This window comes from Channa argus, chromosome 11, assembly GCF_033026475.1.
Source record: "Channa argus isolate prfri chromosome 11, Channa argus male v1.0, whole genome shotgun sequence".
NCBI lineage: Eukaryota > Metazoa > Chordata > Actinopteri > Anabantiformes > Channidae > Channa > Channa argus.
The window spans coordinates 25,474,659-25,488,199 of record NC_090207.1 but is presented as its reverse complement, the minus strand read 5'-3'; the positions used below and the strand labels follow the sequence as shown (position 1 = coordinate 25,488,199).

General features: G+C 40.2%; 1 protein-coding gene across 1 annotated transcript in view; it reads right to left on the bottom strand.

The window, feature by feature from the left end:
• The window catches only part of LOC137135753 (tight junction protein ZO-2-like), a 56,432-nt gene extending 43,130 nt beyond the window's left edge, over positions 1-13,302 (bottom strand). Inside the window, exon 1 of the mRNA XM_067520300.1 lies at positions 12,913-13,302. Within this exon, the coding sequence (XP_067376401.1) occupies positions 12,913-12,972 (60 nt within the window). The 5' untranslated portion in view covers positions 12,973-13,302. The remainder of the gene's footprint in view (positions 1-12,912) is intronic.
• Positions 13,303-13,541: the final 239 nt, after the last annotated feature.

The following is a 13,541-nucleotide window of genomic DNA, read 5'->3' as shown; positions in this document are numbered from 1 at the left end:
ATTTCAACTACACAACAACACAACAGGTGAGGGTGAAGGGTCATTCCACAGCCATTCATTCTTAAAAAACATCCAAGGATCAGTAGACGTAGCTCAATTATTACAAATCATATTATCATACTGACACCGATATCAGTCTGTGCAGTGCAACTGTGAATTAGCTCCCCCCCAGAATTTATCTATAAATGAAGATAAAGAAAGATGAAGGAACAACAAAGAGGAGGAAATAGTAGAAAATGATAATGAAAAAAAAAAAACATTGTCCATTTCACCTTCTTTCCCTCTTATTGCTCTGAGAAAATCACACACATACTGAGACGCCAGTGGGGTAGATGCTGCACAGCTGACCAGACCCACCAGGAGCAACTAACATGGCGTTCAATGTCCTTCAATGTCCTCAAGGATGCTTCAACATATGACATGAAATCACAATTTTCTGCTATGTTGATGACATCCAGCTCTACATCTGCAACAAATCATTTCCCTCTTCCATCCATTTAACCCTGGACAGGAAAAGCATGAATTCAAGCTACACATGAATTATCATCGGGTTCTAAAACATGCACGAAAAACTAGTCAAAAAAATGGAATCCGGGACAATTTTACTGTTCTCCCTTCTTTTCAGGTCCATAAATGATGCACTATTTTTGATCAATCAATCGTATTAACCAAGCCATAAAAACAGCTTCTTATCATGTCAAAAATAGAATCCTGTCCTACTATTTTGATTCATGCTTTGTCATTTCCAAACTAGACTATTGTTAACAGCATCCTCTATAAAACTACCTGCAAAGCATCTCAAGAAACTGAGCCAGTCAATAAACAGCACTGGCTCCACATGCCCCAGCAAATTGAAATAAAATCCTGCTGCTTACTCCCAATATCCCCAAAACAACATTTATTGTTGTTAAAAATACAAATTCAAAGCAGATGAAATACTATGTAAACTACTATTATCGTCAGTGTCAGACTGAAAACAATAGTCACTCAGCAGTTCAACAAGCATTGTACACAACACTGATGTAATTAAAGGCCATCAGCCAGAGCTGCTCCAAAAAAACAACAACCACATACTTAGAACATTGGGCTTTCAGTCAATGCCAACAATGGGGTTACTGTGACACACGGCCCTGACCTGAAACCACACAATATACATCCACAAAGGCATGTGCACTGTAACCACACACACACACACACAGAGTCATGTGCACAGGGTCATGGGAACCAGTTCCAGCCAGCCAGCAGTGAGCCGTAGCTTTGTTAACATAACATACAAAACACACAATACAAGTACTGGGTCAGTACAAACAGTGACGAACACAGTACTCAGTGTTGAGCTACTGCTTGTTCTGTGATAACATACTAAGATCGCTGGGATTTCAAAGAACCACACAGATATTATTGAATAGTATTTCCAGCATTACTCTTAAAGATATTGCTCCTACAGTACTTTACTATGTCTCAGATCATTTCATTAGGCTGTAACAATCAGCTGTAAGACACTAAAATGTGCTCAAGTAAGTTAACATTGATAATTATTAGACTTGCATTATGTTAGGCTTAGAACCAGTCATGCATCTATTTGTTAAATTACCTTAATTAAATGCTGACGTTGCGCAATCGCAGACTTAAAATAAAGATTTTTCTTTATGGCTCAACAGTTTGGGAAACAAATTAAAGTATGAAGCTGAATAGCGACACAGTGAACCTCACTGTTTGGAAGAAGTTTGGCAGGAATGTATCATGTTTCTGGAGCCACTTTGGGTCACGGCTACTGTTGGCACAGGCTGCAGAGCCTTAAAGTGACGTGCGTGAGGTTACATTCAGTCACTTTCCACCACTTCAGCTCAATCCAGGAATGCATCTCAACCCATCTCTCACTCCAGAGCAGAGGCTGCACCTGGCGCTGAGGTAACCCAGCTGTCTGACACGCCACCAGCAAAGAGAGGGTAGGACAGGAAGTAACAGGTACTGACTTCTTCCAATCAGCGCTGTAGCTGCAGTCGTATGCTGCTGAATTAAAAACACACGAGTAGAGCTCCTGAGGTATGTGCGACCTCAGAGCGCACGCTGCAGTTTGTGCGTATGAACTCAATCGTGACCTTTGAATAATGATAACATGGCTGTCAGCTGTGTGGTGCTTATCACCTGCTCTGAATGAGATTTGGCTGTAGCAGCACCTGGAACTGGCCGACAGGTCACCTGGAGGTCCAGTACATGGACAGGACACACAAACTGCTGGTCACTATACTATATAACAGGATACCTCCATCCACTTAGACAATAAAGTTATACAGTAAAGTTATCGAGTGCCTAGAAAGGAATATAAATTACATAATATCAAAAATTATTACTAAAAGCTTAATGATGGGCCATCACTAGGTTTAAATACAAGAGCAACTTAGTGTCTATTACATGCTCTATATACTCTTCAAAAAAATTTTGGGGTCTTCAGTGCAGGTTTATTCCTGAGAAAAACTGTAACTGACTATAGCAGAGACATGTTTTAATACACAGCTACATGACTGAGGAAGCTACAGCTTCTTCACCATGATAAATGATAGTGCTATTTATACATTCTCCCTCTGCTACACCTGCAGTTCTGAGTTGTGTGTGTGTGTGTGTGTGTGTGTGTGTGTGTGTGTGTGTGTGTGTGTGTGTTAGTCAGCAGTGGAGAACTGGAGTGAAGACTCATTAGTGCTGCAGCCAAATCTTTTCCATTTAGATTTATTCATTCATTCATTTACTTCCAGCGAACCTAGCTCACAATAACTTAGTGCCCATTAGGAGACATGATGATATCTGACAGATTCTGTGAGCTGTGCTGTTCAACACAGGTCATCAGTGAATTTGAGTTATACCCAGGTCACTGGGAAATCTAATCCCTAACTGGTTGGTAGATACAGTATTAGCAGCATGGGTCGTGACCCCTAATGCCATGACAACAGGCACTTAGTCGCTTAACCAACACGTGCGAATGTTTCGCTAACATTAAAATCTATATCATCTTTACAAAGCACAGCCCAAAATGCTGTCTGGGAGCAGGTCATATGCAGCTGAGCTCTGCTTGTGACCCGTTAGGTTACAAATACAGCCTCCGGGCTGCTATGAGCAGATTGATGACATACTGAACAAGTGACTGCACAAACTATATAATTCATTCAATCCAGGGTTTACTATATTGTGTATAACAATATTTAAAGCAGTACTAGCAAGATTTCAACCAAAAAATGTAGAAAGAGAAGTGTGAAAAACTTACTGTAATACTGTTACTTAGTGGCATCAACAGTGCAATATATCCATACAGCCACTTTTTTCCCCAACTCTATTCTGTATATTAATTGGAATATTCAACCTACGTTCAATAACTACTAATGACAAATTGAAAACATGTTTTCAGACGTTCTGAAACACAGTGGCTTCAATTGTTGCAGCTGAAAGTTCTTTATATTAGAAGGCCCTTATTTTAGGGAGCCTGGCTTATTGGTGTTATCAGGCTCTTCTTTTAGACGCCTTTGCCTATTCACACTGAACTCAAAAGCACCGCCCTAAACAACTCAGCTTACCAGTGTGATGTTTGAAATGACCCTAACTCTGACACATTAACCATCTATCAGAAATACTGTAACATCATTTTCGAACACCTTGCTCAAATATGGGCCGAAAGTGACCACAATAATTAGCATGTTGTACACAATGACTAACTTAACTTGTCAGCTGGTGTATTGGAGAACTTCACCAATGCAACAAGATTGCCAAATCTTTTATTCCACTTAGAGCTGTAAATTAGAAAAACAACTAACGAGTGATGGAGCAGGCACAATTGGATCCCTAAAGGTTTTTATATATTCATTTATGGGAAACTGCTGGAGGCGGCATGATGCTCACACAGAAACCAAGTGCGTCAAATCAGATGAAAAGAATATATCTGCATATTTTGGTGTTGGTGGGCTGACATGAGTTGTATTTGTGCATCTGGACAGAGTTTTATGCATTTGGCCTCTGGCTTCCAGGACTAAAGTGAGTCTTGTCATTGTTCTGTTTCTGATCTGCAGCTTCCTCTACCCTCACACTATTGCACACTGGCCTGCTGTGGATTTTAATATCAACCGATAAAGTGTTTAAATGTCACCAGTTACCGTTTTTTTCACAATGTTTTGTTGGGGGCAGGGGCTGTAATTTTTTTTGGAGACAAGACTTCACTGGTGACACACACACACACACGTATTCACCAGCTGTCCTAAATCTTCTTCCTGTTATTGTTCAGTAATTGCAGTGTTTCATTTTTCAGATTAACGTCACAGACACTTTGATTTGTGATTTCTTCCCTGCTTTCAAGTCTGTGAAGCAGATGACCCAATAGAATGTGCATAAGATAATACAAGTGAATAAATAACCGGCAAAAAACATGATTATCTATGGTTTCAAACTCTTAAGGATGGATTTAAGGATGCTTCTTTTAAAAGGAATCACACTATAAAGTCAGAGATCCACTGGAACAAACTCTCCACAGTGGAAATGGTTCAACTTCTGTGAAGCGTGAACAAAAAAAAAAAGAAACAATGACAAAAAATGCAAATATTCATAAAGTCATACAATTAAAAGACACAAATGACAACTAAAACTGTCCAAATTCCAGAGATGGGTAAAATAAAAGAAAGGCCAAACCAAACACAAGATCAACTACTCTATTCCAGTGTAACTAGATTAAATCACTCATACAATATTAAAGCTATGTGATTTTAATTAAACGTAACACTTAATATATCGCTATAATCCAATTATTCATGATCTGCCCAATTATTTAATAGTTTACTAATTCAAAAAAGGCAAAGTCAGATCCTAAGTTTAATTCAAAACTTTTTCTTTTATTACTTTTTTCAGTTTAAAGTTATTTTAGAGAAGATCATGGTTTTTTTTTATTTATTTTTTTATTTATTTTAAAGAAGGAAACCAACAAACTCCTCCATGTCTGTATCATTGTTAAATGCCTAAAATAGACTTCCTGACCAGGGAGATGTTTGTGACATGTTATATCATCACTGTCTGATCTTTTTTACTTTCGAGTATCTGCAATAGCCACGACGTCATAGACGCTCAATCGATCGAGTCTACTACAAGGACTATGATAAGTTATATAAAGTAATTTTCCACATGAATGGAAATACGTCTGACAAACTCGATAGAAGGAATAATAGGAGCAGTTTAATATTGAAACAACATTTTACAGTGCTGTGTGTTTGTTTCCACAGCAACTGTTCGTCACTGACTGGGTTGTTGTCGGTGCTGAATTCTAAACTGAATGAGATGTGCGAACAACATGACTCACCTGTCCCTTATTTACACACACACACGCACAACCACACAGGCGTGGTGACTCCTGTTTTTTCCCACAGAAATATGTTCTGTGCCAGAAACCCAGGGTGACGTGAAGCAGGCTTTGGAGAGTGTGAGCATCTTCTTTAAAAAGCCTATGTAAGTGGTTTAAACTTAGGTTTAAAAAAAATTTATGTTTTCTTCTCACAGCTGCTCCTGCATCAGAATTCGACCGATGATCATGATGAAACAGAATCAGATTAGTAGTTAAGGATTTCTTAGAAATGTGAGACCTGAGGTTGGGGTTGAGAACTTGGTTTTGGTCTCCTCTTGGCCTCGGGACTCAGGGTGTGGTGAAGAGGAAACGTGGGGTAAAGTGGCCTCTGTTGCAGGAAGCAGTCTGTTATCATCACTCCCACTTCCTGTCATTCCTCAGATAACGTCTTTTTAGTCATGTTCACTCACAGGAAACAACAATCTGTGCAGCACCACACACATGTTGGTCTTACTATAGTTGAGATAGTAAGGATGTAACTATAATACAATATATTCCAAGCCTCTTACACTAACCTTAACCAGCATGACTAAATGTCTAAACTAAACCTGAATCTAACCTGACACTTGACACAAGACAAAGTGTCCTCACACTATTGAGCTGTGCTCTCAGACTGTGTATGCAAATGGGGTGTTGCCTACATTCAAAATAGCACACAAAACCAGTACAGAGCAACCATACTGCAGTCACACCCACTATATCATACTGTTTAGTTCAAATAGTATCTGGGTATCTATGTCCATTAAACCTTATAACGTGACATCCACATGAAAATGAAATACTCTTTACAATTTTTAGATATTAATTCGAAAAAATAATTTCTGCTACAATACGTGACATGATAACATGATCAGGGAAAGCTTCCTGTTGTAAACAAAACATCCTGGTGTGACACTATTTTATGTGGTGCATCTTTAAAAAAAAACACTTCATTTTAAATAAATGGATATTTATAAAGCAGATTTTAAATGTATTTATTATTATCATGGTGAATTTTAAAGTAGCAACCCAATTAAGGTTTTCCTTTTCAAATGTTCTTAATTTAACATAGCACTAAAAATATAGGTCAGACGAGTCAGATATACAGTATACAATATGACTTAATTAAAGTTTCTATTAATATTAATGCTCTTAGTAGTTTAATACAGTCATACGTTGCTTTTTTAACCTGTGTCTTGATTCAGGGACAGTGTCCTTCACTACAAAGGCTAAACCAAAATCAGAAGCGCTGTAATATTAGGATTAAAATTTGCATGAATATATAAATAAAGTTGAATTGAATTACCAGTGCTCTGAACTTTCAACAGAAATGTACGAATCTGTTACATTTTTAGAGAAAATAAAGTCTGTTCCAACATGATAATTTTATGTTCCTGTGCTAAAACACAGAAGTGGAGATAAAAATACTAAATAAAGAAAACTAACATACCTCCTGCACAAAAAGAGTAAGAGGTTATAATTATGTTATTTTATTTGTTAGTTTTGTGAACCACTTATTTGCCAAAAGTAATATTAAAAGACAACTGGTAATTTTTTTTAAATGAATCATACTGTCCTCAATCACTGTCAAACCTCATTCCCGCACTGAATCCTCCGACAACCCCGGTCATTTCCTAATCTGAGTCCAACCCCCTGCCTTCACTAAGTCAAGTATATTAAAACTTAGGCTTTGGGGACTGGTCTTAATTGACGAGAAAATGCTCGGAGTCTGTCTACTGGCTCACTGGCTCTGTGATGTTCAAAATAAAAGCGAAAGTCGCAGACTCCCAGCTACAGGCCATTAACAGGAGAAGACTTTGGATTAGTGCCTGGGAAATTTGTGTGTGTCAAAGACGTTTCCATCTGGGAGAAAAACAGGTTTGGGTTGGACTGCACTTACTGTTCTCCCAAGACGTGCTCTCACATGCCTTGTAAGAACATTGTGATGCTTTCAGAGGACCCCTGCTCACTGCTCAGTCATGTGACATGTACATCTCCACACTCTACATAAGTGGTCCCAGTCTCACCCTTTCTGCACTGGAGACACATAGGGACAAGAGATTGTGATGTGTCTGCCCCATCACAAAAGTCAATATCTGAATTCTGCAAGGCAACATCTGTATAAACCAAAGAGCTTTGGAGATATTAACCAAGCTGTGTGAGCAAGACAGACAAAAATATCTCACAATTTAACATTTATCGAATTTAAAAAAAAAAAAAAAAATCAATCAAGAACTTGTGGAACTTTTTGAATAATGTGTGTTACTCGCACCCAAAGTGAGTCTGAGCACTTCCTAACTGCAGGTGACCCACACTCTGTACTGTACCAGAATGTCCTCAGTGTAGATACATTAAGTGCCCAGTTCCAACACAGGTCCAGGATGTGTTCAGCCTGCCTTGGCATAAAGACTGGATGTACAGGGAAAGAGTTAATCTAGTTTCATCAAAAGTAAATAATACACATTCTGAAAGCTACAAAGAGCTTTTAGTTAACTAATCATCAGTGGTGTAAAGTAACTAAGGACAATTACTCAAGACTTCTACTTTTATTAATATTAATATTATTCCCATTTAACATTTATTTGAAAACTTTAGTTACTATTCATGTATCCGAATGTGATTAAAAGAACTAAATACAGTATACAAGCTGCCCAGCAATACATAAAGTCATTCACTTGAAACTATAGATTCAAAACAGGGTTTTTAAAACATTTGCATTAGTGATAAACAAACATGCATCATTAATTAATATCAGTTATTGAGCTAACACATTTTGAACGCAACCTTTGCTTGGACCAGAGTAGTTTCGCACTGCGTCATAATTAATATCTGAGCAAATTATTGGACTACTTTCTTCCACCACTGCTTTGTATGATGTATTAGTGTAAAACCACTGTCTGTTCCTCCATTCAGTTCTTTTCTGTGTTCTAGTGTCATGTAGGCATATATAGTATGCTCATTTATGACACCAAGACCTGCCCACATGCACAATCCAATACAAGACCAGCACTATTCCAAATGTTGTGTTCCCTTATGTTAGCTTGGGTTTCAGCAGTGTGCCACACCCTTGGCCTCTGAACCTATTCCCCAGCTGGAGGGCAGTACCAGTAAACACTCAGGGAGGGAGATAGAAAGAACACAGGCAGGAATTTTATCAGTCAGCCACTCCCAGCAGCTGTCTAAGATCATGTGGCATGCTTCTCATCGGTCAGGGCATATCTGGAATATCTCGCAAATGATTACATACACGCAAAGTCTTCAATCAGTACTCCTGGAAATACCAGAATCGGGTCACTTTAGTAGGTTCTCCAGTGTGCCTGTTCAGACTTCCTTAAATCTAACGAGAACCCAAATATCTGTTAGTTAACTGGCAACTGGCAGAGAATTTGCCACACATTTTATGTAGATGAGGCTACAAAGGTAACACTAATCCGCATGAAACGTTAGGTGAAGCACCGCGGGAGTAAATTTGAGCTGTGGCTCCACACTGAAACCTAGCACTGCCTTACCAAACACCACCGCACCACTTGTCTGATCATGTTTGCACACTCTCCATTCTCCCTTGCACACTTGAAATGTTGACTGTCCTGATTTCACTTGCAAAAAAAACAACCGTGCTGGAAATAACCTGAGCGAGAACAACTGGCAATGATGAGATCACAGGCAATAGAACCCTGACGACACTGCACACTGTAGGACGTTAACCAAGTCATCTTTAGAGTCAGTGGGTTTACGTAGACTCAGTTTACAACCAAGTCCTTGTGAAAATCTAATTTAAAGCAAGTTTTGAGGATTTTTACAACCTACAACGAGTTGCATGCAATGCCTTGTTTAGGGCCTGTGGACACAGTGAAACACTTACATTGTGGAATAAGAGGAAATGAGTGGATTCTTCAGGCTTAATCATTTATAATCATCCCAACAATGAGCAGTCTAATTATAGAGGTTTTGTGTGTTGCAAAAAAAGGGTGAGGCAGGGAGAGAGGGAGCAGGTGAAGAGGGTGTAAATGCCAGAATCCGAGCACATGCACCATCATGTCAGGAACTACTGTTTACTCACATTAAGATAACTGAAAATGTGAAGATCTGCTGCTTTGGACTGTTGGCTGGACAAAATAAGCCATATGAAAACATCCTATTTTCTGATATGTGACTTAAAACAACAAATTCACGACCGCTAACTTGTGAGATTAAAGAGGCCATATTGTGCATAAACTAGGGTTTATGTTATACTTAACGGGTGCTATTGAAATCAAAAATGTGCTTCTTTATCTCTTAATAGGTCTGTATGCAACAGCTCATCTGGTCAAGTGAGTGAAATGGTTCGTTAAAGCTTCTCTGTCCTAATGGTTGTCCTCCCCCCCCTGAGCCCACTTAGTCTAAATGACCAGCTGGTGGAAGTCGTCCTGCTGCTGTTCTTAGTAGGCATGGAAATCCAAAAAGGGGGTTTCGCAACAGTTGTATGTTACACTGTCAGGCATGTAGATCACAGCCAAGCCAAACCAGGGTTTTTTGTTTTTTTTAGTTATCATCAAGCATGTAACTTTTGATTATGAGCAATTTTTACAACTAACTTTTCATAGGTATATACAGTATATTACACTACATCACTAAAAAAATATAATGTGTGTTTATAGAATTGGAGCAGCATAGGCAGAGATATTGAAAATTGTATTTGTTTAAAAAAAAAAAAAAAACATTTTCCCTTTCAGCTTATCCCGTAGTCTCAGGGTCACCAGAGCAGATCATTGGTCCTACAATGGGTCAACATCCAACAACTCTGCATCCTACAATTTCTAATATCAGCTAATTCCGAGAAATTCTCTGTAGCCTCATAAACTTTGTCCTGTCCCTGAATTCTGTTACTTCTTAAAGTGCACAAAGACCAATTGGACATCCAATTTAAAGGGTATTTTGTGTATTTTGCAGCCATCAGAAAAGTGCTATTAATATGCAGGACTAATCTTATGCCTAAGATCCTGAAGACGATGTCTGTAAAAATAATTGCTAAAGACCACGTAAGGCAACTCATTGATGCTCTGCACAAAAGCAGGGATAAACAGTTGAATAGCTTAAACACTGGGACAAAGACAAGAAATATCACAGACACAGGCTGCTGCATCCAGATCTAATGTAAGTGCAGAAAGAATCAAGGTGAGTAGGATGAAAGAAGCGAGTCTGTTAGCATTGTGTACATAACAAAGTGATGGAGTGGTACTGCCCGTTTGCTTAATAAACTGTGTCTGTGTGTGTGTGTGTGTGTGTGTGTGTGGGGGGGGGGGGTTGGGGGGGGGGGCATACCACAAAAGACATTATAACTCTATATGCACAGGATAAGCAGTACGTCACATGGTTAACTGAGCTTTATCTGTAAAATTAGCTGAGCAGACCTTTAACTAACACAATCAGCAGATACAGTAAGTCCAGAATACTGCTGCTCATGCAGAACTGAAGGTCTTAGCATGAAGCTTTCTCCAAGAGACACATGGACAATTCTGTGTCACAACTCTTCTGTTTCCATGGATATAGTGCACCAGTGTTTATGAGCCATTTATACTTCATATGTAGTGAATGCTCCCTCTGTTCACTGTCAGCAGCTGCGTTGGTCTGAACACGTCACTCAGGCTGAACTGGACTCTCAGCTATTTTAAGGCAGAATGGTGCTAGTGAACCGAACCCACCGGATCGTGGAAGTATTGATCAAAACCTGACGAGGCTCCGCTGCTTCACCGCCAATGTTTTTTGGGAAGGTGAGGATGGCTTCCAGTGAGAAAGGAGTGCACTCATTGCATTCACTAATGCATGAAGATGCCGTGTTACATTTACTTGAACGTATGAATGAACAATGAGTGCTGACTAGATTAGGCAGGGTGCAAATAAATTCAGCTTATTAACAAAAACACTAGATTTGCATTCAGTAAGCAGCACTGTTGAGTTCTTTTTTTATAAGAAAATACATCAGAGGCACCTCACTGAACTAGACAAGGACTCTCTCAGCATTCAGTTCATTAATGTACCCAAAAAGACTGAAAACAAATAAATTAAGAGGACAGAAAAATTTAAGTAACAATTACTCTTCAAGTATCACTTCAGCTACTTTTATCTTTCAAGGACGATTAATACTCTATTAGTTTTCGGAAAAGTCATTTTTGTGTAAAAATGAACAACGCTGGACAAGTCAGCTAGATGCTGGTTTGGTAAATAAAATGTATGTAACATTTTTTTAAGATGTCCTTAGCACTTTTCTAGTGAAGTGGTTACACACACTTATATTTTGCATGTTTTTCTGTCAAATAAGACATAAGAAAAAAATAAGCTTAATGACTTTCGGCTGATAGAACCTTATGAGTCGCCATCCGAAGCCCCTTTTCCAACCATTCTTCTATATCTATATCTATACCCATATCTACTCTCCATATCTACTGCAGCCAATGTGCATGTTCCTAGTAAAAAGTCTGAAATCAAGAAAAAAATGCTTAGAAGCTTGGAGAGAAACCAGTCTAAACTACAAGAATTGAAGTCATAGTTATTAGTGTAATTGCACAGAGACTATAGTACCACACACACAGAGAGAGAGAGCGAGAGAGAGAGAGAGAGAGCGAGAGAGAGCGAGAGAGAGAGAGAGAGAGAGAGAGATGCCCCCAGGCTTTTCCATTAAGGATGACCATTAATCTGAGCAGGCTCTCTCCTACTGGGCCCAACCAGCCAGGCTAGCAGGAGCCTTCACACACACACACACACACGCACACACACGCAGGTCTTACTATAGCTGGCAGATGATGATATAATACAGCCCCTTACCGTAAGCATCACAACTACATGTCTACTCCCAACTCTTACACAAACCTACATCCAGCTTGAAACCTGAACCAAACCTGATGTTTAATTTGTGATTGTAGTTAACTAACATTTAGCCATAACCAAGGACTCACAAACACAGGAAGAGTCAACCATGACCTATTGTGCAATCGTCACTTCTTTCCTTTGGTCAAAGCGACAAGTGTTTTTTCTACTATTATTTTACATAATACCATGACACGAGTGCTTTGAATTGATCTAACTGTTGCTGGGCTACAGCCCTACAGTGAGAGGACAGAGAATTAAAGGAAATATAAATGGGGACATGTCCAAACTTCCTCTCCACTGATTACATCCAGTGAGTCTCTAATCTGCACAGATCCCTCACCACATTGGAGGGGGGGGGGGGGGGGGGGCAATCTAGACAAGAGTTCCCAGCAGGGCGTCACAGTCAACTTCTCCGCACTGGATTTGGGTCAAAGTTTTTACCAGGTTGGAAACAACCGGGAACAACCGCGGAGTCTAAACACTAGCAGCGCCAGCTGTGTTACGAGCGTTTCTATTGGCTGTGCCGAAGCCCAACAGGTGAACTGACGCGCTGACTATTGGCTGGCCGACACGCTCCTCACGCTCCCTCCGACACATACGTAAACATTTCACTTCCATAGTAAAAAGCAGTAGCAGGAACGCGTCGGCGTCATGGCCAAATTATTTCCCGTGTTTCCAAACGCAGCGCCACACATGGTAAATACAGTGCCACTTACTCCGATATTGTCGCCCTTGCTCGGGTAAGAGGCCAGTTTTCCTCCTCCTTTCACCGGCATCCTGCTTCTCCACCAGTCGGCCCAACAAACGCGGTGTCGTCGCGGTAAAAGCCGAACCCGTGTGCGGATTGGGACGGTCCACTACTTAGCGCGTTAGCTGCTGCTTCAAATGAAAGCGTCTGTCGCTGACAGCGGGGCCAGCTCCGCCCTCGTCGCTGCCGGGGCTTGTGTTCCTGCGGGCGGACAGCCTACTGGAGGGGAGGAGGTCCGTCCGAGCAGCGCCGCACAACCGCCTGTCGATCACTGCTACGACAACACAGCAACCTTGGAAACTCGCATTTCCTGTTCTCATTGTTTTCGGAGGTGGAAGTAGCAGCCTGGGTGGAAACACCGTCACAGCCGCGGTAGTGAACTAATGTCCAGCTGCGGCTCCATCACGCTGCACAGGTTGTCGTGGCTTTGTGCTGCTGCTCGTCATACAGAAACTAAAGTGTCTCTTTTTGCTCCTTGTTGTGTGGAGCAGAAAAGTAGTTACGTTTTCCTCAGTGTCCAACCTTAAAGGCTGACTTCACCTATTTTCATCTTGCTCAATGGTTCTACTTTGAGAATTATTTATATCAATGGGATTC